This window comes from Apteryx mantelli, chromosome 28, assembly GCF_036417845.1.
Source record: "Apteryx mantelli isolate bAptMan1 chromosome 28, bAptMan1.hap1, whole genome shotgun sequence".
Taxonomy (NCBI): Eukaryota; Metazoa; Chordata; class Aves; order Apterygiformes; family Apterygidae; genus Apteryx; species Apteryx mantelli.
Genome location: NC_090005.1, coordinates 3,031,050 through 3,057,207, shown reverse-complemented (window position 1 = coordinate 3,057,207; position 26,158 = coordinate 3,031,050). Strand labels below are relative to the sequence as shown.

Here is a 26,158-nt window from a genome sequence, read left to right as displayed (position 1 = left end):
GGCGTGCACCGCACAGGTAGAGAGCAGGGACTTGTGTTCTTGGAGATCTTTTGAATTTTATTTGGGTCCTTCCATTCTTAGACGTCTTTAATTAAAAAGTAAAGCAAAACCCAACCTCTGGTGGTCTCAACTATCTGTTTTTAATGCTGTGCCGATGTGTCCCCTCCCTGCCCACACCCTCTGTTTACAGGCTTTGAACAAGCTTGTCTTTTTTTTTTTTTTTTTTTTTATCATGGGTGACTCTAGTACAAATTAGACGTCCTGCAAAACCAAAGATACCACTTAAACACCACCTAAAGAGCAAATGAGAGTATTTTAGGGTGTGGACATGCTTGCTTGGTCTGCCCTGCTTGTGTACGTAACTGCTTTGGATGAGTACTCTGTAATCCGGCGTTTGGGCATCTAAAATTAGCCTCAAAGGCCGCAGTCTGCCCAAGCTGTGGGCAACTTTCTTAGCCAGAACACGGATATTTTTATATCCCTGGTTCCCGGTTCTTTCATTATGCGGTTGTCAGTAAGAAAAGGCATCTTGACTGCCCCTGGGATGGCGAAACTGGAGCCAAGAGGCAGTGGCTGGAGCGGGACGGCTCCGGGCGAAGAACGCTGACTTGTCATCCCTCGCGCTCTATTTTAGGGAGCGTTTGCGGCTTTTTCCCTCTTCGGCTCCGCTGAGGCTGCAGGGGGAGCGCGACACGTAGCCGCCTCGGGGGCGATGCGAGCGGGGCCGCGGGGGCCAACGCGCGGCGGGGCGCGCTGCCAAAAATGATTATTTCTTACCCGAATTGTCCATTTCTGGGAGGAAAAAAAAAAAAAAAGCGGGGGGGGAGCAAAGTGGAGGGGGCGGCGTTGGTTGCTTATTGTGGCTTGTTTTAGTTCTGCTGCCTTGGCTCCGGGGAGGGACCCCGGGGCCGGGGGGGTCCCTGGGGCCGGTGCCCCCCCCCCCGGGACCGGTCTCCCCCCCCCCCCCCCGCCGGGAGGTGGGCGGGGCGCGCCGGCCGCTGCGGTCCGCCGGCCCCTTTGATGCGCGGCGGCGCGGCCGCCCATTGGCTGCGCGGCCGGTGACGTGCGGGGACTGCGGTTGTCCCATGTAGCAGCGCCGCTTCCGCCGCTTTAAAGGGGCCGCGCTCGCGGGAGCCCCCGGCAGCGGCGAGCGGCGGCGGCGGGCGCCCGCCCCACCTCCAGCCCCCGAGCCCGGCTCGGCCCGGCGGCAGCGCCCCTGGAGGGGCGGCACCGGCCCCAGCCTGCCCCCATTCACGGCCGAGGCGCCCGGCTGCCCGCTCAGCCACCGGCACCGGGCGGCACCGGCCCGGTGAGCTTGACCCGGCGGGGCTGGAACCGGCAGGTCCCGGCCCGGGAAGGGGTCTGCGAGCACCGACCGCGCGTGGCCCTGCACCGGGCAGCTGGTACCGGTACCGCGAGGTCCCGACCCGCGCAGGCACCTCGAGGACCGGCCACCCGTGAGCCGGTACCGGGAGGTCCCGACCCGTCCAGGCGCCTCGAGGACCTGCCACGCGTGAGTCCGCGCCGGACAGCTGGTGCCGGTACCGGGAGCGTCGCGGGGCAGCGCGCGGGGGGCGACGGTGCCGGTGGCAGCACCGGGATGCGGCGCAGCAGGGAGATGCTGTCGGTGCCAGCGGGCCGGAGGCGGCACCGGCACCACCCTTAATTAAATATACCCGGGCGATTCGCCCGCAGCTGGCGGTACCGGTACCGGGGACGGTGCCAGCACCGGCGAGGCGGTCCTGGGATGCATCCACGCAGCCCGCGGTGCCGGTACCGACGGGTCCGGGGTGGGCTGGCACCGCAGCGGGAACGGAGGCCCTTGGGCAAGGATCCAGAAGTCGATATTGGAAGAAAAGTTTGGGGATGTGTCACAGCTGGCAGCCGGGCGGCCGAGCCGCCTGCGAATCCTGCATCCCTGGCCAAGAGCCAAGGGCTCCTCCGGTGGATCCGCTTTCTCCTTCCCCATCACCCCCGTCTTGGCTCTTGCGCTCTGGATGTACCGCTGGCATCGCTGCCCTTCCTCCCACCCATCCCGGTCCGGAGGAAAAACCCTGGCAGCATCCCTGCCCACCTCCTGCTCGTGCTTCTCCTTGCTTTCCCTTATCCCAGGTGAGAAACGTTTCACCAAACAAAACCTCTCCCAGGTCTCAGCCTGGGATAAGGAGAGGAACAAAGATACTCTTGAGATACCTCAAACATAGTGTTGTGACAGCTCGTCTCCCCGGTTAGTTGCTCCCGGTAGATTAAGTACTATATAATACAAAATACGGGATCTAGGTAGAGAGAAGCATTACGGATTTTAAGGCTTCAGTTTCCTTCCCGTGCACCTATCTGCCGTATTTGTTCCTCGGGGGGGTTTCTGGGTCAGTCATGCTGTGGGACTCCCACAAACCAGCTGCCATCTGGCCTGATTTTTTTTTCCTTTTTTTTTTTTTTTTGGGTCTGTAACAGACATTTCAAACTGTACCAGATCCTTAAGAGAAAGATCAACAGCGAATGCTAAATTTAGAGGCTGAATCCACGCTACAAATTAAGATCAGTCCCATAAAACAAAACGCATGCATGCACACGCAAAGATTCGCAGTGGGAAAACAGGGAACGGGAGCTCGAAGTACAACGAGCAAAAATGGCTTTTAAGGTAGCCTGCAGGAACCGCAGCCCTGAAGGGCAAGGAATACCTGCTTAAAATGGAACCCGTTTGATAAAATGCCTTCAGGCACCTACAACGCTCCGGTTGCAGCACTTTGGGGGCCAAACAACCTGTATGAGGTGGGTCGCAAAGCGGAGCGAGAAGACGTTGAGTCTCCCTGCCCTGATGTCTGTTGCAAGAGCCCTTGGTCTTCGTAACGCTGCGTTTCCCTTCCCGTCAGACAGGAAAAAAAATAAACAGCAATAAAAAAAAGGAGACATCTTTATAACCTAAGCTGACCTGGAGCAGTTATAACGTCAGCAAATCTCGGTGCGGGGTGGGACAGGTCTCTGCCAGGAGGAAGCTGCTCGCGGGGAGTCGCGGTCGCGGTGCCTCGTCCCAAAACGGCCCCGGGAAAGTTAGTTTTGTCCCAGGAGCAGCAGGTTTCCCATCGCTTCTGTTGGGCTCCTGCTGAAGGAGTTCAGGAGGAAGCGTTCGGCGGGATCCGCAGCTCTCACGGACGCTCGGATCCCGGAGGCCGCTGGGAAGCGTCACCCGGGCTGTGCAGGAGCGAGGAGCACCCGGGGCCGGCGGGGAGAGCGAGGCCTCCGCGAGCCACCGCAGGGACGGGGATGGGGACCCCCGTGCGCTGGCTGCGTTCGGGTCGTTCTGGAGCCTGAAGCCCAGGTCCGTGTCAGCATCCCCTGCTCCAAACTCCGGTGTTATTTTATTTGTTTTAAATTTGCTTATCAGCTTCTGCTTCGGTAGCTATGTAAAAATGCGGGACGTAAGCAGATCTTTTTCTATTCCAGGAGCAGCAAAATTGTCTAATGATATTAATGATACCTAATGATGCTGATGTGTGTGACACTGGGCAGAGAGGGATTTTTTCTCCTAGTTTGCTTTGGGGGCAACAGGAATCTACCCTCAGTTTTTCTTTTAATGCTATTCTCAGGGGTGAAGCGACAAGTTTGCCAAAGGTTCATGGTTGGGTTTTGAGTAAAAACGGGTGTGTTGTGAGCACCAGAAACATAAAGTGGTTTGTTGAGTTTAAAAACGTCAAAAATGGGAGCTTTGCATTCCTTGCCGGAGCAGAGCCGCTCGGGGCTGGGAAGCGAGCGCGGGGTTGACACGACTTTAATTTTCCTCCCCGCAATCCCCGAGCAGCCCAGAAAAGCTCCGGCTGGTGCCAGCGGGAGCCCTGGGCTCCCAGGGCGAGCCGGGAGCTGCGGGGCTGGTGCCAGCCCGCGGGAGACGCGGTGTGTTAAGCGGCCAAAAGGAGCTGCCGATGGCGGGGAAACGCCTGTTCCCTGTGACGGCTGCGAACGTAGGGCCCAATCCTGCCAGGAGGGTGCGTGAATAAACCGGGTGCTGCCCTGAATACGGCCAGGCACGCGCTGAACTCGCTACGGGATTAAGCCCTAAATCGGCAAGAATCACGCAGCAGCGGCCAGTCCCTCCGAACGCCCAGCGATAACCGATCTGCAGCGATAAATCGGGGCGGGCAGCATTGCTGGGATGCAGCCTTTCCTCCCAGCACCTCCTCAAGGCAGGAAAATCCTCTAGGATGCCTAGAGGTCCTGCTTGAGGGGACGAAAACACCAAGATTTGGGGGATAAACCACTTCTACCCTGTAAAATTATTATCTCTCGGTGAGACAAGCAGCTCACCGCTTCTGCCGGGTGTTTTGCCCCTCATCCTCAGTTCAAGTTGTTTGAGCCTTTGTGTTTTATGCGATTAATGAGCAAATCTCTGTTTTATTTTCTGTTTCAATATTCAGGCTTTGAATAATGTTAGGAAGTACGGCCACTTTTATTTTATTTTGGAGGGACTCCCTTTTTTACAGAAGGTGGAAGGACGTTCTGCCGGGAAGCAGCCGTTAGGTGAGTCATCTCCACGTATAAATAGCTCTGGTGGGAGCGCGAACGAGACTCGGTTCTTCGCCGAGCCACAAGGTTGAAATTCATTGCTGGATTAAAAAAACAAAAAAAACTCTTGGCCGCGCTCGTGCCAGCCCGGGCTGGTGTCACACGGGGGCAGGCGAGGCCGAGGTCAACTCGGGCAAGCCTGTCCCCACCTCGGCCCTGGGTTGCATCCTGCTCTTTGCCCGTCCCCCGAATCCTCTGCGCCTCCATGGCCCGCCGGGGAGGAGAGCGCTCGGTGCCGGCCGGCTAAAGGTTGCGATACTAATTGCATAACGGATTTGCTCGGAAACGGCGCCTTGGGAAGACAAAATGGGCTTTGCTTTCATTTTTCGGATGCTTCCCGGTTCGTGTGGCCCACGGCGGTGGTTTGGATGCGTTGCAAGAAGCAGCTGTTACTGCCACTTGGCCGCTTGCTCTCCGGCCAGAACGGCCTGGGGACCGAGTCCGGGGCGAAAGAAGGACGAAACAGCATCCGTGCTAAGGACAGGATCTTCTCTGCAGGAAGGCTGTCGATGAGAGCTGGCCCCGGGTGCTCAGGGCTGTATTTAATGGGTGAATCAGGGCTGAGAGACTTGCTAAATATTTCATCTCCCCTCTGATCATCCTGCTCGGGGTTTGACGTGGCTGGGACCAGACCTCGGGCTGCTGCAGCAGCAGTCTGGGTTTTCGGAGCTGTGTTGGAACCGCGGTTTAGCCTGTTTGTCTTTAGAGGAAGAGCACTGCTTTAGTAGAATAACTCCTAATTCTGGTATCTCGCTTTTCAGTATCATTGGGAAAAAACAGCGTGTAGGGAAAGGAGGTGACTTGCCCAGTGTCACCCTGAAGGCCAGTAGTAAGAAGTCCCATCCCAAACCTTTATTCGCTAAATACCACTGACTTAGGTTTTATTTCTCCTTCATATCTAAGAGGTGCAAGTGTAGATGCAGTTAACGGCGGTGCTGGGGATGGCTGAGCTCGGGCTGGAGCGCAGTAGGCATCTTGGTTGAAGTGTGGAAGGGAAACTTGGATCTTCTGCCAGTAAAAGGCAGCAACAAGCACGAGGCTGATTTCACAGAATAGCATTTTCCTTAGAAATGCCACCAAAACCAGGAGGATGGCCTCACTCTCCCCCCGTGATCACTGTCCTGTTCCCCTCAGCGCTGACCTGTGCTCCCGAACTGCTGGGTCCGGAGATGCAAGGTATCTAACTAGAGCAAAGAGTGGGATGTTTCGTCTGCCCCAAACGTTTCGTTTTCGAGCCGGCCAGATTGCGTATCTGACCCTGGCTGCGGGCGCTCCGGAGGCGCCTGTATCGCAGGCAAGCTGCGATTCAGCCCCTTGGCTGAAAGCCGAGGGCTCATCCGAGGCTCTGCAGAACAACGGATAGACGTTCCTGGAGCATCGGCCGTGCAACGCCGAGAGCCGAGATTCCAGCTTGTCCGGCTCAGGAGCAGCTGGAATTGTCCCCGATGGAGGGACAGATGGCAAAGGTGCTTCCTTGAGACCAGAGTGAGGTCTGGGAGGTGGGAAGCAAGTGAAGAGCCTGCAAAGGGCTTCACACGTGATCTGGGTGGTTAAGGGCTGTTTCAGACCTCGTGCTGTTCATCTCTTGAAGGACGCAGAGCTAAAAATGAACTGAAACGACTTTTCTCCAACTCATAGGTCAGTTCTTTATATATGTAACAAAACTTTAATTCATGAAAGGTGACTATGTGCGAGGTGTTTTGGGAACTTCAGAAGAAAAGTGCTAAAGAGACTTAAGAGGAAAAAAGATTGCTCTGGATGTCTGTGTTTGACCTAATGTGCCCATGCTCAGGAGTTTGAGATCCCTTCCGTTAGCCTTTTCTGTTTTGCAAGGTGCAAAAAAAAAAATATTAGGCCCAGGAAAGCTTTTTCAGAAGAGAGATTTGCTTCCCTAGCCACGGCATCTCTTATACAGGCCCGTAACTGCTGTTCCCTGGGGGGGTTTGTCCAGCTGCTCAGTGCTCTTTCGTTGTGCTTGTGCGATGGTATCATTAATGCCTCCTTTTTCACCACGGACACCTCCTTAGAATATAGTGAAAAAAAAGAAACATGAAAGAGTAATTGTAATTTTTTTTTCCATTTCTCTTGGTTTGGATCTGAAAAGCAAGGTGGCTAATTTTACTTCCAAGCTGGGTGTAGCGTTATGTGGTTTCAAAAAATGTCTGCAAATAAACATTGTTTTTGATGGATACTTTTACAAAGAAGTAAATCCTGTCTGTTTGGAAGGTTCCACAAAAAGTCACTTTTACAATGTTTCAATGGGGGGGATTTCATTTTGAGTGGCCGCTTCCTTTTGCATTGCAGTATTCTTGAATTGCAGTTGTGTTTTATTATTTTTAGCAGATTCTGGAACTGTTTGTGGCCAAAATAGTTTGTTGCTGGTTTAAAATGAGACAAATCCAAAACAAATCATCTGCAGATGGAAGATGCTTCTGTTGTGATGATGATGACCAAAAAAATCATTGAAATCCTCTTAGCCCCACCTAAGCTGAGGTCCCAGTTTCTCCAGATCAGCGACTCCAAGTTAAAATTTCACGTGTCCCACTGTATTATTCCTCCTGCTAAATGTCCGCCTGAGTTTCTAGCAGGGCTGAGCTGTGAGGCTGGTATTTCGAGGAGCTTTCTCCATCGCTCTGTTTTTATCACTATGGACCACAAGAGGTCGGCAAAAATTCAGGAGAAATCTGTGCGCTGCCTCTGCGCCAGGGTGCCTGCCTGGCACATCTCCTTCCCTGAAGCTGCCCGTGCCATGGTTTTCTTGCCAGAATAATTACTCCGTTTAAAAAAAAAAAAAAAAACACACTAATTATACTGGAACAAAATCAGGGCAATTTTTGGAGGAGGGCATCTGTTGCAGGGGTTCATTCCAGAGCAATCCTGCAGGTTCATTCTCGCTCAGCAAACGCTGGGCGTTCGGAGGAGTTAAGAGGGATCAGAAGCGTTAAACAGTCTCTGCCCCCTCCCCCTGCTCTCTATAACTTTAATTCTTCGATTCCTGGTACAAAAGGTCACGAGCTTGGACGTCGAGGACTTAAAAAGGCAGCGTGTCCCCTCCGCGGGAGGAGAGCAGGAGCTGCGTGTTCGAAACTGGGCTGATGGTTGTGATTTTTTGATGCAGTACCCTGAGGTGGGAGCAGGGGGAACACCGTGATTAACCAAAATTACCCTTGTGGTTTGCAGTGATGAGACCACCCCAGAGAGAGCCTTAAACAGTAACTTCAGGAAAGCGGTGTGTGGAGAGTGATGTTAAAATGAAAAGGTGCTGTGAGGGTGTTGGGCTGCCATGCCTGTTTAAGGTTAGTGCACTTCTCAACTCCTCTTTTGCCCTCTTTGAGCACGGATGTCTCTTCTCAGCTTTAGGAAGCAGAAATAAGGCCCTGATCCTGCAAATCTCTTAGGGCGCCCGCGAGAGCTGCGGGGAACGAGCAGGCACTCCTGGGCGCAGAGCTGGGCGCGCGGCGAAGGCGCATGCAGGATCTGGGCTGCTACTTTCCGCTCTCAGCCCAAAGAGACCAGCTCAGCCCTGGGAAGCTGGGTTGGGGCTCTTCTGCTGTCGCTCCTCCTCTCGGGAGTCTGCAGTACACAGCTAAAAACCCTGAACGTCCCTCCTGGGACAGTTCTGCGGATATTGGCTCCCCGGCTTGTGTCCGTGCATCCTGCTGGGAGCCTGGCCCAGAGGGAAATTACGCCAAGGTGATGGAGCAAAAATTGAGCTGCAAAGTCTTTTCCTTGGGTGATGCCTCTGGTGGGAAGCCTGAGCTTGTCCTCGAGGTGGGAGGCCTGTAGAGCTTGCAGCAAGGGGGTTTGCAGAGACACAGGCACAAATCGCTTTTCGCCAGTGTGCTGAACACGGAGACAGGAGCCGGGGTGGGGGGAGCAAACTGCCACGAGGACCCTTCCAGCGCGAAACCGCACCTTAAGGTCGCGCAGCCCTCGCTTCGCTTGCGAGGACAGGTACAGCGGTCGCTTGGCAGAGTGACTCTCTTGGCTGCAGCAACGGGATTAGCAATGACAAAATGATCTCTTTATAGGAAGGATAAACGTCTTATGGGCGGGGCCGAGGTACATCAGGAATGGATTAACCTCTCCCCCCCCCCACAGCTAGGCTAAAAAGATAAATGGGGACAGACAGACGGTGGTAATTTATCTAAGTAGCATTGCTTGGCAGAGTTGACAGCCTCTTGCTCTTGTTGTGTTTGCTGCCCTACCTGTGCCTGGGGCTGAAGTGTCCTGAAATAACTGATGGGCCTTATTCTTTCAACTTGCAGGGTGTTGGTATGGCCAGCCCTCGGCCTCCAAAATACCTCCTCATCTTCGACTTCGATGAGACCATTATCAACGAGAACAGCGATGACTCGATCATCAGGGCCGCACCAGGGCAAGAGCTTCCAGAACATATCCGCCAAACCTTCCGCGACGGCTTCTACAACGAATACATGCAGCGCGTCTTGGCCTACATGGGGGACCAGGGAGTTAAGATGGGGGACTTCAAGACTGTCTATGAGAAAATCCCCCTGTCCCCTGGCATGCCAGAGCTCTTCCAGTTCCTCTCCAAGAACCACGAGATGTTTGAGATCATCCTCATCTCCGATGCCAACATGTTTGGCATCGAATGCACTCTGAGGGCAGCTGGTGCCTACTCCCTCTTCCGCAAAATCTTCAGCAACCCGTCTGGCTTTGACAAGAGGGGTTACTTTACCTTGGGGCCCTATCACAGTCACAAGTGCCTTGACTGCCCGGCCAACATGTGCAAACGTAAAATCCTAACAGAGTACCTAGGCGAGAGAGCCCAGGAGGAAGTGGAGTTCGAGAGGGTCTTTTACATTGGTGACGGTGCCAATGACTTCTGCCCTTCTGTGACTTTGACTTCAAGTGATGTTGCTTTCCCACGGAAGGGCTACCCCATGCACCAGATGGCCCAAGAGATGGAGAAGAAGCAACCCGGAGCCTTCCAGGCCACTGTCGTAGCCTGGGATTCGGCTACAGAAGTTGCCCACTATCTCCAGGAAGTCCTCAAGAAAAAATGTTGAGGATGGCTGAAAAGAGACTTGCTTACTATAAGCAGCTGGGAAAGGGAAGTTCAGGGGTAGGTCCCCTACCTCGCACTCATCTGGCACTGCTTCTCGCTCAGACTCCGATTCCTGGGTTCCTTCCCTTGCCTTCTTCCCCTTTCTCTCAGCCAGCCTCCCTTTTTCCCAGTTACTCTAAAGCACTTTCTCTAGGCCCCACTTCTCCTTACCCTTGATAATGAGATGAAGTCTCCTCTATGCAGCTAGGACATCTACTCAAGCGTGGGTGTTTGGCAACACTAATTTTCCCCCCCCCCCCCTTTAGACTTCACAAGAGCAATTCTTAAAACCAGAACCCAGCTCTCCTGTGGGCTGGGCCATGCACATGTTTCCTTTTGCCTTGACCCCCCCCCCCCCCCCCCAGCACCTTGCATCTCCTCCATTGCTTACTCCTCCCTTAGCTCCCTTATGGCCTCTCTCCTCCCTCTGATCCCTACAGGCCAAGCCAGGATCTGCTTACTGTTGCCTTGAACCTGATTCTCCAAAAGCTCCTTGTCTCTTCAAGAGGCCACTGGAAACTTAATCCAGGAAGCTTCCGCTGATGTTGGCCCCTCTGGCTTGCATGTTGCACCCCGCTTCAGGAGGGTCTCACCTGGCGTTTCACCCTTCATTTGGTGAGCTTCACGGGAGGACGATGTGAGCTCTGCGCTTGATTCAGGCCGGGGGCATAGGAGGATGCAATGGATTTAATTGTCTCTAAAGACTTTGTTCTCTGAAAAAATGTGAAGGGAATAACAGGAACCCTTTCGGAAAGGTGGTACCCTTGTTGCCCTTGGAAAACTTCCTGTAGGTCCCGTTCCCCTCTGCCCATTGCCAAGGCCATGTTCACGTTCAACGCATCCCAGCATGGATGCGCGTCACTGAGGAGGACACAACCTACCTTTGGCTTCCACTTTGACCTGCTGGTTTCACTTCCAGGGCAAAGCTTCTCCCACGGCTCCGAAGCAGAGAGCTTCATTCCTTGCCTTGCGCCATTTGCAGCACTGGCTCCGAGCGGGGCCGCAACTTCCAGAGCTGCAGTGCCACGTTCCCCACTTGGGCACCGCGGGTCTTGCTGTGTTGTATCCCGACATCCCTGTTACACCCGGGGGGGGGATTTACCTCCTGGCCTGGTCGAGAGGTGCCGAAACTCCCGGCAGCTGGAGCGGGAGTTGTGGTGCTTAGCGCTTCTCCTGGCACCGGGTCGCTGGAGGATGAAACCCTCTCAGCCCTGCTCCCCTTTCCTGGGCCTTTGCAGTATTAATTGCCCCTTTTAATTGCACTCGGCAGGGGGTAGCTACAGGATTTGCTGCTCTCGTGTTGGCTTTTCCCGGATTTATCCACAGCCTTAAGGGCCCCTGAGGGCGGCTTGTAACAACTCCAAAGTGTAGAAACCCTGACAGCAAATCTGAGAAGTAAGAAAATAACCAAAGCAGCCCTGAGTTTTTCCTCCTTTATTTCCTCCCCCCCCCCCAATCTTTGTTCTTCCTCCTCTGGACCCTGTTCAACTGTGTGGAACTTAAAGCCATGGAATTAAAAAAATACATATATATGTATATATATATATATATATATATATAAAAAAGAGATACACAAGTTGTTTGTATCCAGGACATAAACCTGGGTGTGAAATGGCTGTCTGCACGGACCGTGCCCGGTGCTGTTCTTGCTGCGGTGCGGTGCGGGGGCCTGCGCCGGGCGGACGAGCTCCTCCGCCGCTCCCTGCTCCCCTGCTCTCACTGCCGAGCGCGGTGGGACCGGCTGCCGCATCCCAGCAGGCGCAGCCCAAGGGGGTGCAGAGCTCGCTACCCCCCAGCGGTCCCGTGGGTGCCAGCCCGGCTGCAGGCAGCGAGGTGGCAAACAGGGCAGCAGCAGCGACTGCTGGCCCCATCGGAAAAAGAAAACGAGGCGGGAGAAGGGCTAAGGGCAAGTTTGGAGGGGGAGAAGGGTCGGGGAGGGGGCGCCCGGGGGACCCCCCTGCCGCAGCGCTGCAGAGGGCGGCCGAGACGAGGGGGGCGAGCGAAACGCCGGCTCTGCAAAGCCGGAATTAAAGCAGCGAGCGCTCAAAGCAAAGCGGAGCCCTCCCTGCTGCGGGGAGCTCAAGCCGGGCCCCCCCAGCGCCAGCCCCGGGCCACCAGCACCCAGCCCCGGGCCACCAGCACCCAGCCCCGGGCCACCAGCACGGGGGGCCAGGGCGGGCGCTCAGCAGAAGGGCTCGACGTAGTTGCCGGGGAAGAAACCCGCTTGCTCGTCCATGACGCCCTCGCACCAGCCGTCCGAGTAGCGCCGCGTGACGTAGATGAGGGCGCCCGCCTCGAAGGAGAGCTCGTTGGCCTTCTGCCGCGCGTAGGGGTACAGGGTCACCACTGCGGGGAGGCAGAGAGGGGCGCGCGGGGCGCTCAGCACCGCCGGGCCGGGCCGCCCCGGCCAAAGGGGACGCGGCGCCCGGCCAGGAGCCGAGCTGGCGCAGCCCTGTGCCCCAGACAGCCACACAGACAGACAGACGGTCGGTACCTTTCTCCAGGTAGCTGCCTGGCACCCAGGGAGGCTCCTCTGAGGCCGCCGGTGGTGGTGGCGGTGGCGCTAAATCATCAAATTCGGGCAAAGCTGGCGGCGACGGCGGGGCGTTGAAGTCGTCAGGGGCTGCAAAGCACCCGCAGAGATCAGCACGGGGTGAAGGGCTCCGGGTGCAAGCAGAGGCCACCCGCGAGTCCCCACGTCCCCCGCCGGTGCGCGCAGCCCTCACCAGGGGGCAGGAGGGACGCAGGGGGCAGGTCCAGGTCCCCCAGTGGTGGTGGTGGCAGGTCCCCTGGTGGCAGCAGGTCCAGTTCCCCCGGCGGTGGTGGTGGCAGGTCCCCTGGTGGCAGCAGATCCAGGTCCCCCGGCGGCGGCGGTGGCAGGTCCTCTGGCGGCGGCAGGTCACCGGGCAGCGGCGGCGGTGGCGGCAGGACGGTGGCCAGGGCTGGGGCAGGTGGCACAGGTGGGGACGGGAGCGGCAGCGGTGCAGGGACACCGTCACCCGCCGGGCCGGGGGCTCCGCTCGAGCTGCGGGGGGGGGAGCGGAGCGGCTGTCACGGCAGGGTGCCAGGCCAGCACCCGTCACAGCGCACGGGGCAGCCTGGCTGTGACACCCCGTTGGCCACAGCCACCTGCCCCGGCCCAGGACGGGGGGGGAGCCAGCCCTGCTGCAGGGACAGCACGGAGCGCTGGCTTGGAAACCCTGGGCAAGCCACTGCCTTGCTCCGTGCCTCAGTTTCCCCATCCGGGACACTAAACTGCCCCTCAAGCAGGGGGGGGGGTCACCTCGTGCCCAATCCCACCCCCCCCGGGGCCCACGCCGGTACCTGACTGACGCCAGCGAGGAGGTAGAGGAGGCTGCGGACAGTTTTCCCTCGGGGACCACGGGCGGCTGGATGGGCTCCGGGATGCGCGGGCCCCTCCTGCGGGCAGAGCAGCTGCTGGGGGGGGGCAGGATGGGACCCCGGCGGAGGCAAGGGGCCGCGAGCCCCTCGGGGTTGGGGGGGGGGGGCTGGCTCTCCTTCCCTGCCCCCAGTGCCCGTTTGGTTAGTAGCAGTTTGGGGTTGGCAGGGCACAGCGCACCCGGGGGGGCCCCAACCGAGGAGAAAACCAGGGGAAAAACCTGCCCCTGCTTAGCAGAAATGCAAATTTGGGGACTAGAAACAGCCCACGTGCAGGTAAACGCTACTGCTGCCACCCCGGCGAGCCGGTGCCTCCCTGCCGGGGTGCCGGGAAGGGCAAAGCCGGGCCCACGGCTGAGTCCGGGGCAGATCCCACCTGGAAACGGGCTCCCACTGGGACCGGGTGCTCCCCGACAGCCTCGTTTCACGGGCGCGGGGGGCCGAGAGCACCCAGCATCGCGTTGGCCCCCACGGCCACGACGAACCCGCGGCCAGCGCTGAAAGGCCAAGCTGCCCCCAACCCCATCTCGGCACCGCGGCCTCACCCCAGGGTGCCCGCGGCCGGCACGGACGACTTGATCCCCTTCCGAGACAGGGTGCCCGTGCGGGACAGCTGGGTGCTGCGGTCCTGCAGGCACGGGGGGATAGCGAGAGAGAAAAGCAATGAGTAAGGCCCGGCCGGCAGCCGACTGACAAACTCATTGCACCGAGGCTCCCTGGAGGGCTGCGATTCCCCCAAGCAAAGCAGAGGCTGAGCTCGCCCGCGGACCTGCACCGCTCGCCCGCTCGCCCGCAGCCCCGGGAGGGTGCCGGGTGCTGCGGAGCGCTTTGCCGAGGCGCTGCGAGAGGCCGCCGCGGGGAGCGCGGGGCGGAAGCAGCCATCGGCACGGCGGCGAGCCGGCTGCCGAGCGCAGCCGCCACCGTGGGAACGGCGGCCGCGGCGCGGCAGCTTCCCCTCGGGCCCCGCGCGGGCGGTTTCGCTCTGAGGTTGCCCCGCGCCTGCAGAGCTGCTGCGAGGTCACCACGGGCTGCACAGGCGGCTCACGAGGGTGTCAGCCGCTGGGAAACTTCCACCGCGGCCAAGATGGTCGGTGCGAGCAGCCAGCCGGGCTCGGAGCTCAGCTCCCGGCTCTGGTCCCTGCTGCTCTCAGCCAGGCTGCACTGGGGCTGCGTGCCTCAGTTTCCCCCCGCCGCAGCATGGCCTCTCCTGCTCCCTGGGACCATGTCCCCCTCCACGCTGGGGCCATCAGTGCCCCTTGGGTCTCCCCTCGAGCCCTGCTGAGCCCCAGCACCCCTGGGTGCTGCTCCTTTTGGAGAGGAGGGCTGGATGTGGGGTGTGGGTGGACCCCATGCCTCCATCGAGGAGGTGTTTGAGGCTCTCCAAGCCCTGTGCTCACCCACGTGCCCACCAGCCTAGCCCCAGGTGAGCTGGGGCTCGCACAAAGCTCATCCGAGCTCCCCTGATCTCCCATGAGCAGGGCGGCAGGTGGGTGGCAGCCGTGACATCCAGCCGTGGGACATGTGGAAACTGGAAGAGGCCACCTGCCCCCAGCTGGGACCCGTCCCCGCGCTGCCCCCATCACCGGCCTGACCTTTATGCCGTGCCCGACGTCGTCCAGGACGCTGAAGTTGAGGGGTTTCCTGTAGTAGGGCTCCAGGCTGGGCGGGTTCGCGGGAGCAATGATCTTCTGGTGCGGGGGGAATTGCCTGCCGACGGTCAAGGAGCCGATCTCGCGGCGGCACACCTTCTCCTTGTGCATGTCGACCATCTGCAGAGACCGGCACTGTCGCCCGCAGCCCTCCTGGGGCCACCTCCAGGTCTCACCACCCCTTCCAGCCCCCGCCACGTCCCCATCGCCCTGCAAACCAACGGGTGGCAGGGAAGGACGGTCCCAGGGAAACAGCTTCATATTCAGACTTGCGCCCGCGCTTGCCCGCCCAGCTGCAGGCCCGCGATATCGCGCCTGGGTGGGTTACGCCACCACGTCCCCCCCGTGGCAGCGCTGGCCCTTCCTCGAGCAGACACGGCCAATGGGCCGGAGAAGGTCACGGAGCAGCAGGCACAGAGGCACGCATGCCTCAGCTGCCTTTAATCCGTTTTCTTGCTGCTTCCGGAGCAGTAGCTCGGGATCCTTTCAACAGGAAAGTCTCCAGGCAACTTTCAAGTAACAGGAAGAGGGCAGGCAGCCGCGGGGCGCTGTGCTGGTGGCCACGGCTCTGGGAGGATGAGGCTGGGCCCCGGGCGACAGGACGCCTGGGTGACTGAGCCAACATCCCTGAGCTGGCGGGGACCCCATTGCAGTGGTGGGGCCGTTCCTGCAGGGCTGGACTTCCCGGGACTGCTTGCACAGTCCTCTCCACCTCTACTGGGCTTCACAGACCCCTTTCCTAGAGATCGTCCCCTTTTCAAGGCCCAGGAATCCAACCCCAAGGCAATGAGGACTCAACACGAGAAGGCACCAGTCTAAGCAAGGAGCTAAGATGGACCCGCCTGGGCTACGCAGCTGACGTTGGCCTCCACCTTCCGGAGCTCAGCCGCCTGGAGGTCCAGCATCTTGAGGAAACTGGTGGCCAGGTTGCTGATCTGATAAGTCACGCTGGCCAAGGACTGGGTGCTGTAGGCCATGGTCTCCTCCAGCGCCTTCCTCTTGTCACTTGCCTGGGAGACAAAAATACATCCTGGTAAGAAGAACCAACCCGTTGGCCAACGTCAACCCAGCTGGGCAGACAGGGGAAGCTTTGGGTCGGTCCCCACAAGCTCCACAAAACCCGGTTGCTTTCGTGCTGCCGAGGTGGCAAGGTGGTGATGTCCCCTTGCCAGTACAGAGGGAGGGGAGCCCACCGGGCACTCGCAGCTGAGCCCACAGCTGGGGCTGGCCCCGGGCTCGGAGACTCCCTGCCGCAGCCGCACGGCCAGGAGCAAGAGGAGCCCCAGACACTGCAGGGAGAGGTGGCACCAACCCGCTGCCCTTCTCAGGCCCCTCTGAAGGCCCATTTTCCATAGGGATGCCTGCCGGGTCTCCTGCCACCCGCGGTTCCTGGATGGCAGGGGAGCTCGGGATGATGCAGTGCGACACCACAGTGCGGTTTCTCTCTGGCCACCACTTTTTAGCTGTACTCACATGGTACTAAAAATATTTCCTTCTGCTTTCTGAATGCATCAGACTTCCCCCGCCTCGGCCAGCGGGACGGAAGCAGGTCACTGACTCTGACCACCGGCGCCGCTCGGCTCCGGCTGGAGCCCACTGCAGCCAGTGATGGCTGGAGATGCAGCGAAGCTGCTACCCCCAGGGCTGCAAGCGCCAGGACGGCACCATCCCTGCGGCCAAAGGCCAAATGGACATCAGGGACAGAGGGAAACAGCAGGGGACCCTCTGCTTTGTGGTGCATCCACAGCTGCTGGAATTGGGGGGGAAAAACCAGCCAAACCCCCTGAGCTTTGGGCTCTACCCAAGGCCCAGCTCCTCCAAGGCGTTTGGGTACCTAATGCGGGGTGGAAGCTGCTCCCCATGTTTTGCCCAACGGCAGAGATGGGCACACCAAGAGCCGAAGCGCGTCCTCGTGTGCCGCCGTCTCCTTGGCCGGACGGGCCAGGGAAACGTTGGGAAGGAGCTGAGCAGGACCAGGGAGACACCGGGAGCTGCCGCCCTGGCACGCCGCCTGAGTTCGCTGCACTCATCGCACGGGGAGGGGGGTTAACCCCGCCAGTCCCGGCCGGCCGCCAGCTCCAACTAATTTGCTCGACATATTTAAACTCGCTCTTTGCATCCAGCTGGATGCGGTGCAGCTCTTTGCCCGGCAGCTCTGGCAGCACCAGGGCTTTGCAGCCCAGACGCCTGCCGGAGGGGCACGGGCACGTCCATCCCAGAGCCAGCTGGGTTGGGCTCGGATCCTGACCGCCACCAACCCCTCGCGTGACCTTGGCACGTGGCAGCATCTCTGCTCTGGCGGGCCGGCACGCGCCTTCGGAGCACCACCGCCGAGGAGGAGGGATGGGGGAAGCACCCAGGGAACCGCCAGGTAACCAGCCCTCCCCGGCAAACAGGGCCAAACAGCCCTTTTCCCTCCCGTTTCATCCCAAAAACCCCCACCCACCCCTTCCTCTGCAGGTCGGAGGCGGCAGGGGAAGGCCGGGGCAGGGAGGAGGAGGAGGAGGAGGGAAGGAGGGCTGAAGAGCGTTGTGCTTGTTTTGCACGTTCGCCCGGCTGACCTGGGTGACCCAGGGAAAGCCCGGGGCCAATGAGGCCGGATCACTGCTGCCGCATGAGGGGGGTCCGCGTCCGCGGTCCTCTCCAAGGGCTTCCCAGGGGGCACTGAAACCCCTTTGAGGCCAAGATATCTTCATCCTCACCTTCCTCCCCCATCCCAACCCCAAGAGCACAGACGAGAGCTGAGCAGAAAAGCCGCTGTCTCAAGCCGACAAGGCAAGAGGGGAAACCGAGGCACAAGGGGACGGTTCCCAATGGCAACCGGCGCTTGGCAGGAAGCCAACGGGGAGACCCAGCGCCCCTCTCCGAGGGTGGCACCAGCTATTTGCCATCGTGGAGCCACCTCCGCGCCAGGACCAGCTTCTCACCTGGGCTTCCCGGCGCCCCCTCCGAGCCGCCCTCCCGCCCCGCGCACCTGCAGGTAGTTGCTCTCGCAGTAGTCGGCGACTTTGCAGAGGTTGCTGTGGTTGTCGCGCAGGACCTGCCGGGCCGCGGGGATGGTGTCCTGCTGCAGCTGCTGCAGCTCCGCCATGGTGCCGGCCGCCGCTCGGCTCCCACTTCCCTCTCCGCCGCGCCGCGGTTTTGAAGCTCGCCGGCGCGCTGACGCAGGGGCTCGCGCACGCCGCGGCGCCCGTGGGGTGGAGAGATGCCTCGGCGGTGCCCGGCCCTTCCTGGGCACCCGCTCCGGTGCCCTTCACATCACGGCTCCCGGAGGTCACCACGCCCGTGAGCCGGTGCTACGGAAAGGCGGTGAATCGCCGGGAGCGTGAGCAGTTGTTTCCCCCCGTCTCGTTCGCCGCAGGCTCACGGACGCACGCTTGCGGCGGGGAAGCGCTCCAGGAGCAGCATGCTGAAGGATGTGAGTCATGCGCTCCCACGGCACGACCGGTGGCGGCAGGGTGGGGAGCGCCCGAAAGCTCAGGAGCCCCCGAACCGCTGGATGCCGGCCCAAATGCAGCCCTTCCAGAGGCCTGTGTGGGACTTGGCTGATCCGACGCGAATCCGTCCCCGGCATCCATCATCCCACCCTGAGCTGCACCAAGCTGCCACCGATGGGTGCTGGGCTGCCCTGGTCCCCGAGAGCACCCGAAAGGGCGATTCCCTGCCCCGCTCCTGCCGCCTCGCTGGGCTCGGGGCACAGACGGGTGTTTGCAGCAAACGTCTCCAACCAGCTCCCACCCGGCCCCATGGAGGCTCGGGGCAGCGCGTCGTTCCAGTGGTTGGGAATGGAGCTTTACCTCCCTGTGGACATGGGCGATGCTGGGGGGAAGCACATGAGACGTTCCTGTGGCTCAGCCGGTGGATGGTGACTCCTGAGTTTCTCGGCATCCTCCTCTTTCTGCCACTTTGGCTTTGCGAAAGGTCTCGGTGTTGTTCTCCAGGAAAGCTGGGCGCAGGCGGTTGAGCTACAGTCACTGCTCTGCCCCGAGGGCACCAGGGAAGGTGGCTCCTGGCTCCGGCTGCGGGGGGGACTCAGGTGCCGGGGCGCTGGGTGCGGGAAACACCCTGGTGCCTGGCAGCGCCTGCGGAAGGTCGCGGTGCCTGGAAGTCCCCCCGGCCGCCTGCAGCTCAACCTGCTGCCCTGCTCGCGTGCGAGCGCAACGCCGGGGAAATGATGAACTTCCTCCAGCACCGAGCTCGTTCCTTAGACCTTGGGCAGCAGCGGGAGGTGGGAGCCTGAGGCTGCTCAGCCCCACACATGGGAAGGGGCCTCGCACAGGCGCCCGGGCTCAGGGGCAGCATTAAGGACACGTCTGGGCCAATCCAGTCTCATGGCAGTGCCCGGTCGGGGACACAGGCAATTTGGCCCTTGAGCTTTGCAACAAGCTGCTCCACCATCCCCCTCCTGGGCAGCCTCGGGCTCAGCCTGTGCCAGACTCGAGGACGCTGCAGTGATGTTCCCAAGCCTGAAGCTCCCCAGGGTCCCTCTGTGTGGCCCCCAGCCCCAGGAGGTCCCCTCCCCGCAGCTCCCTGAGCAGCTGGGAACACCTTTTCCTGCACCCCCCAGCCCCGAAACCAGCTCCGCTCCTCTCTTCTCCCCAAAAACCTGCTCCCATTCCTGCAGGAGATGCTCCCTCCGCTCCTGACCCACAGGACTGGCCACACTTGGCCCCCAAGGTGGAGGGCTTGGGGGCTTCCCGGCTCCCCCAGCAACCAGCCACCAGTGCTCAACATCTCCACAAAGCATTTCTGCACCCCTGCCCTCCCCACCCATCCTCACCACCCCCCCCAGCACCCATTACCCCGGGCTTTGAGGCTAATGCTCGACACCTGAGCAGCTTATTCACCTGAGTCCATTATCAGCTTAGGGAGCAAAGACATCTGCTCCCCGGTACCGGCTTGGAGACCTCAAGGAGTCTTCAAGCCTGAAGCAGGGGAGCAAGCACCTGGAGGCCAGCATCTCAGCAGCCAGTGCACATGTATCCCTAAACACCTCCTCATCGGAGAGGGGGAGACCCTTGTCCCTGTAGGTAAGTGACTTTGCTTCCTCCAAGCAGAAAGGACATTGCTGGTGCCTCCAGCTTGGCTCAGGAGTCACCTTCTCCATGAGCTGGTAGCTCTGCTGTGGCAGCTTTTGGCTCCCTGTTGCCTCTTCCCTAAGTGTCTCCTGGTGCTGCTGTACCCTGAAAGCATCGATGGGGAGAGTAGCAGTGGGCACACGCAGCACGGGGGCATGCACCACGAGTGGGGCAGCGGCCAGAGAAAACCAGCCAGGCAGGGGAACGCAGGCTTGATACCTTCCAAAGCAGGGCCAAGGCACCGCAATTGCATTGTTATTTAAAAGATTGCAGCCAGGCTTTCAAACCCTGCTTTAACTTTTGGTACAGAACTGCTTCTTTCCCTGCACAGGCCAGCTGTCTCGGGGACCTCGCCTAACCCTTAGGCAGGGTCTTTGCAAAGAGCGAGCTGGGCTTTTCCAGCCCGCGCTGCCCCAAAAGCCATCTCCAGCACCAAGCAATGCCTCTGCGTGCAAACACCTAACAGCGATGCAGGGACATAGTGCATGGTAGCGCTTACCCTGAAGGCTCCTATCCTTTTCCAAACTCTGCTTTAGTTATAAAGTCTTTCTCCTAGTCGACTGTCTGTGATATGCTTTTATTTATTGACTTCCTGAAGTACATTTGTTTCTTATAAATGTCAGGGGTGATCAACACACCTATTTGGTTGCTACGAGCTATTGGAGGGACTCTGGGCTCTTCCACTGCTGTCTCCTTTTAACACCCTTGAAGGTTACCTATTAAATGGCAAATGCAAGAACCTGCCCCCTCCCCCATTACCTCCCCAAAGTAGAAAAGCAGAAGAGATTTAGTTAGCGCGATTTGGGCTTGCACAGACAGACCATTGCAGAAGGCAGCACCCCGCTCCTTGGTCCAAGCTGAGCGGCACGACCGGGGCCAGATCCTGATGAGCGCAAAGCGGGGGAAATGGGCCGGGTGCCTGGGTCCATGGCGTGGCTCTGCTGTCCACCTCGAGAAGGCAGCTGGGGCGGTCGCTGCTGCCGGTTCAGCAGAAGGGGAAGAGGTTTCCTTCCTTCGCGGGGAGCCCCAGGCAGGATTCATTGCTGGTGGTGAAATCCCCTGGGACATCTGCAGGCAAGGCACAGAGAGGAATAAAACCCCTTAATTTCTTAGAAAACTGACCAAGTGACTTTCCCCAAGATGCTCCTGCCCAAGCACAGGACGCAGAGAGCAGGAAGCTCTGGTGTGCAGTTTGGGTGCTCTCCTCTTTTCGGAGAAGCAGGGCAATTTGGAGCAATCCCATCTGGGTCATCCTAAGAGGCTGCTGCTCCAACAGCCCTGATTTCCCAGTGCTCAGCTGGCGATGGGAGTGCCTGGCCACCCCGAATGGCACGGGGACCTGGACACCTTCGAGAAACCACCTCTGTGACAGCCAAAGACCAATTCAGAAGCTGAGCTAGATCCTCAGAAACTATCAAATTGCATCTGTTGCTGGATGCATCTATTAAAAACAACAAAACCCTCCCATTATGGCAGACATTACAACAAGTGTTTTGAAAAGTGCACCCTCCCTCTTTTATAGCATCAACTCATTTCTCGCCATGAGAGTGAGACGTTAGAGTTTGTAATATGGTTAGGGGCCAAACCGATAGTCCTCATGTGCTGCAGGAGAAGCTGCATCTGGAAGCTAATAACAGGCTGTTTCTTCATAACTGCAGGGAAAAATGGCTCAGGATATGACAGAGAAGGAACTGCTGAAGATGGAACTTGATCAGCTGAAAAAGGAGGTGAAGAACGAGAGGCAAATGGTGAGTATTTCCACCAAAATTTAAAGGGGCCATTTGCCCTGGCATAACCTTCTGACCTGATAATGCTGCCAGGGTAAAAACACAACCACTGATGTTAAAACTCAACCCAGAGACACAAGCATGTGTTTTCACACCTCTCCCCTCAAGGCAGACATCGTTCTCATGCTTAGGGCCTCTTTGCTGGCCCAGCAACTCCAGAAAGGTTAGAAGGAAAGAGTGGGGCCAGAGCAGTCTGGCCCCCAGCACCCACGTCTTCATTTAGCAGCAGAGGCAGGCAGCACCCAGCTGTGCATCACCTCCTGGAAGAGCTCAGCACATGCAGGGCTGTGGGTTTGAAAACTAAAGAGTTTGGCACGACTGAGCTCTTCAGAGAAGCTGGGAAATAGTTCAATATGGGCAATCCTGTAAGAACGATCTGCTTGCACCAGGGCCACCAGGATGGATGCTCATGGGGATCCCCAGGGATGCTCTTGGGGGCACCCCACAGCCCGTGCTGGGGGGGGACAGGCACGAGGACGGGCAGCAGTTCTGCTCCAGCCCGTTGCATGAACGGGGATCTGCTGGGCCCACGAGTCAGGTTGCAGTTCTGCAGCGACATCTTGTTCCTGTAACCTATGGAGAGCTTCTCCTTCCTCGACAGATCTCCAAGACTGGCAAAGAGATCAAGGAATACATCGAGTCCATGGTGGGAGAGGACCCACTGCTGAAAGGCATCCCTGAGGACAAGAACCCCTTCAAGGAGAAGGGTGGCTGCACGATAAGCTGACCCCGCCGCTGCCCGGCACGGGGCCCTTCCCGCCACCAAGCCAGGACTGTAGGAAACCTGCTTTCCCCGTAGTCTGACCCTGCACTGGGGAGGGGAGCCCAGACCCGAAACTAGCACAGCTAAAGGATGGCAAAAGAAAAAAAGAAAGTGAAAAAATAAAAATAAAACAAAACCCACAGACGCCGGAGATGAGGTTGAGCAGCCAGTGTGCTTCTGTGCTCTCACGGCTGATTGCAATTTCGTTTCCTGCAAGGGAAACTTCTGCAGTTTTAGCAGCCAGCAGCCAAACCAGGCTTTAATGAAACCGCAGGGCTGGTGTGCCTCTGATCCTAGACTTTTCCCAGCCCCTCTCCCACTTGCCGGAGGAGAGCATTGCTTCCCCAGAGTGCTGCTTCTAGGTTGGAAAATGCCCCAGGCCCTGCATATCGTCCCGGGGGGTGAACCAGGCTGCCTGCTGCCATCACTTGGGAAGAGTGATGGTGTTTGAGACCCATCCTGTCCACCACAAAGGCCACAGCTCATTCTGCATCATGCACATCACCCCCAAAACAACCGTTCCCTTAGGGCAGGGCCACCCCCTCCAAGGCGTGCAGGGGAGGGCAGAGCACCCAGAGCTGGCAGCACCCCGAGCGAGGGGTTTGCAGGATGGGCTGGCCCCCGCGATGCCCATGTCACAGCTAGAGTTGGGGCACAGCCAGGGGACAGCAGCCACATGGTGCTGGCGGGAGGGCACAGGAGGCAGCAAGGCTTCAAGTTTCATATTCAAAACTCTCACTTCCACCTCTCAGTCTTGCTTCCTCCGCGGGAAAACCCCAGCAGCCGTGGGAACGTGAGCCCAAGGCTGACGGGTCCCGGCTGTGACTGCGGCAGCTCTGAGCACCATCAAGATGGGGCTGGGGCTAGCTTAAACATGGCGTTCATGAGCGGGTTGCTTTTGATCTCATTTGGAGCCTGCTTCAATTGGTGGTGCAGTCCCGCATGGCCCAGGCCCTTGGAGAAGCCGTGGAGCAGGGGAGACCTGCAGCAGCCTCCGGGTTCAGGCTCAAGGATGCCCCAAAGCTGCCCCGTTCCCCTGCTAGAGCTGGGCACCGTGCAGAGATTTTCCCCCGCCATGGCTCCAGAGGGGGTGGACAGTTCCCGCAATTCCCTTGCAGCCAGCACCTCCAGTTTGGTGCCTTGTACGTAATTAGCACCAAAAAAAAAAAAAAAAAAAAAAGTTTTGTTCTTTCTCTTGCAGGTGCTAAATAAATCCACTCAGGGAGCATTTTGAACCCAGCCTCTGTCTTCCTTGTGGCAGCAAGGGGCGAGTTTGCCAAGTGCCACACAGCTAGGAGCAGACGGCGCGGCTCCGCTAACACGAGCCCCGGGAAACACCGCGGGCAAGCTCTCCCGCTGCGAGGCTCCAGCCGAGCCGACAGGAGCTTGGCCAGCGGCAGGATTAACTGCGCTTCCCCCCCGGCCCTCCCCGCTGGGAAAGGCCCTTCGCTGCCGTCCCCGCGCTGAGCACGGTGCTCGCAGAGCAAGGTTAAAAACCACCAGGCGAATTTCTCATGGCTCCTTATTCCAGCTGCCTTCACACTTACCAGTGAGCCTCCAATGGATAGCATCCTCCCGTTTTAGCCAGAGCTGTCACCCTTTCCCATATGGAAAATCCAGCTTGCTTGACTGCCAAATTAGAGCTTGGTGGTTCAGCTCCACCTCTAATCTGAGAGGAAGATAAATCAAATATACCCGGGGTTTCTTGTGCTCGGAGAAGACTGACCCATTAATCAAAGCTAAACTCCTTGAAACCTGCGTCAGAGCGAGCTAAGCTCTCCTAAAGGGATTTGGGTTTCTGGGGCTGTTCTGGCCAACAGGCGTTTGGGCTTTCGAGTGTATTTACCACCTGCCCGAAAAGCCAAAACGCCACCAGCCGTTCAAAAGCAGCTTAAGCGAGTGACTGCTGCTTGTCCCCCAAACCCCAGAAACACACTGTTGCAGAGCAGATCCTCGCCAGGGACCCCCCAACCAGCCTTTTCCTTGTCCTCAACCCCGGTTTGGGGGCACACCGCTCCCCCCCCCCCCGGGACCCTCTTCACCGCTGCGCCGGGGGCTGTGACACTGCTGCCGGGTGCCTTCCCGGTCAGGCCACCGGCAAAGGCATGGCAAGTGTCTCCCAGCCCCTTCCTTGGGCAGGCAAACACCTATCCACGGGAGACAGGCAGAGGCTCCACCCAGGGCCCATCCCCACCTGCCAGCGGTGCTGCTTGAGGCCCTTCCTCGCACACACAGCGAGTCAGAGCAACCTGCACCTGCAGCAGGGAGACACGATGGAAACGCATCACAGCTGCACGAACCCTATTTCAGATGGCTTCTTCCCCCATCCCTGCGTGCAGCCAGCGCAGCGTCTGCTTGACAAAAGTCACTCCTGGTTGTCTCCTAGGCCAGCAGGGAACCCCCCGAAAATGCTGCTCTTCTGCACCCCACCGAGGGGAGGCAGGTGGGGAAAGGGCCGATGCTCCAGCCCTGTGCACCCCCACACCGAAACCAGCCACCGAGTTATTACAGCAGTAAGATTATATATTAGAATAATATCATACATTAGAATATTACAGCGACTGCGCAGCCAGAGGCGAACCCCCCGCTACGCCACACCTGCATTGCACAGACCCGGCTCACCCCGCCTCCCGCCTGGCCTCGAACCGCCGAACGCTGCTGCCTCCCGCGTTAATTAAGCTCCTAATTAAGGACTGCAGGCTGCGGAGCAGAGCAGGGCCGGGGGCAGCGCAAAGCGGGAGCCGCGGCCGGGAGGGAACCGGCTGCGAGCGGGGCCGCCCCCGGCAGCGACGCGGCAACGCAGCGCTGCTACAATGTAGCGCGGTTATGTTGCAGCGCTGCTACAATGTAGCAATGTACAGTGTAGCGCTGTTACAGTGTAACAACTGCGGGGGGTGGGAGGGGACGCTCTCCCCAGCCAATAGCAGCGCAGGAAAGCGGCCGTGTTCCCCGCCTCACCCAATCAGCGCAAGGAGATGGAAGGGCTCGTTGCGTCCTCTCAGCCCGCCCGCCGGCTGCGCGCATGCGCAGGGAAGAGCCGGCGCCCCCACACAAAATGGAGCTCGGCGGGCGCTTGCGGCTGTTGGGTGCCGGGAGTGAGCGGGGGGGGGCAGGGACCCGGTCCCGCCGCCCCCGCGCCGATTCCCGGTCGCCTTCCGCCGCGAGAGTGGGACATTGAGGGCAAAAATTCCGGGAGGTCCCACCGAGATTTGAACTCGGATCGCTGGATTCAAAGTCCAGAGTGCTAACCATTACACCATGGGACCACTGTGTTAAAGCTGCTGCCGCGGCACCCCTCAGCGTTATCGCCGCGACCTCGTGCCCGCTGTCCCCGGCCCGGCCTGGCCTCCCCCGGCCACCGGCAGCGGCGGGGCCCTGCATCGGGCCAGACCTGCTTCTGGTGGCAACGGCAGCGGGGATGGAGCCCGCCAAGCCACCCTGCTCCCTCAGCGCCGCTCCAGGGCCACCAGGGACCAGCCGCCACTCCGCTCCCCGAAGGATGTTGCTGCCTTGGCTTCGAGCCCTCGGCGGGGAATTCGTCCTTCCCAGATGGTGCCGGGAGGATGCGGCCGTGCGCCTGCTCTGCCGGGCCCGTGGAGACGAGCAGCCGGCTGCCGCGTACGGCTCCTCTCTGCCCCGGCTCCATGCGCTTCGAGGTGCCTTCACGTGAGGCTCGGCAGGACCGTTAAATCCTCAAACCTTCCACTGACTGCAAATTTTGCAGGTAAACCCTGGTGTCCAGCACAGCTCCTGCAGCATCAGTGCGTGTCTCTCTCCCTTGCAAAATTCTGGGTGAATCAGGCTGGCGTCAAAAACCAGAGCCCATCGCGCCTCATGCAACGTCTCCATTTCTT

At 59.2% G+C, this 26,158-nt stretch overlaps 2 protein-coding genes and 1 non-coding gene across 9 annotated transcripts; 1 reads left to right on the top strand and 2 right to left on the bottom strand.

Annotated features, from left to right (window-relative positions):
- Window positions 1–1,354: 1,354 nt before the first annotated feature.
- Window positions 1,355–11,182, top strand: PHOSPHO1 (phosphoethanolamine/phosphocholine phosphatase 1). 7 transcript variants are annotated; one of them, XM_067312103.1, is made up of 4 exons: window positions 1,355–1,513; window positions 4,413–4,515; window positions 7,741–7,856; window positions 8,829–11,182. In XM_067312103.1, the coding sequence occupies exons 3-4, from the start codon at window positions 7,812–7,814 to the stop codon at window positions 9,588–9,590; spliced, it is 807 nt and encodes a 268-aa protein (XP_067168204.1). In that variant the 5' UTR covers window positions 1,355–1,513; window positions 4,413–4,515; window positions 7,741–7,811; the 3' UTR covers window positions 9,591–11,182. The 7 variants fall into 7 exon arrangements, 6 of the variants coding, with proteins under 6 accessions (XP_067168204.1, XP_067168205.1, XP_013811998.1 ...); XM_013956539.2 differs by lacking the exon at window positions 1,355–1,513 and adding an exon at window positions 2,122–2,227; XR_010886486.1 differs by lacking the exon at window positions 1,355–1,513 and having other exon boundaries at window positions 4,122–4,515; window positions 8,829–9,646; window positions 10,069–11,182.
- Window positions 11,183–11,763: 581 nt separating this feature from the next.
- On the bottom strand, window positions 11,764–17,945 carry ABI3 (ABI family member 3). The gene is made up of 8 exons (XM_067312109.1): window positions 17,651–17,945; window positions 15,519–15,686; window positions 14,620–14,796; window positions 13,573–13,655; window positions 12,953–13,048; window positions 12,355–12,653; window positions 12,123–12,251; window positions 11,764–11,974 (listed from the first exon to the last, which is right to left on the bottom strand). The coding sequence occupies exons 1-8, from the start codon at window positions 17,765–17,767 to the stop codon at window positions 11,811–11,813; spliced, it is 1,233 nt and encodes a 410-aa protein (XP_067168210.1). The 5' UTR covers window positions 17,768–17,945; the 3' UTR covers window positions 11,764–11,810.
- Window positions 17,946–25,498: 7,553 nt separating this feature from the next.
- TRNAQ-UUG (transfer RNA glutamine (anticodon UUG)) lies at window positions 25,499–25,570 on the bottom strand. The gene has a single exon. It is a non-coding gene; the product is annotated as a tRNA-Gln (tRNA).
- Between the last annotated feature and the right edge of the window lie 588 nt (window positions 25,571–26,158).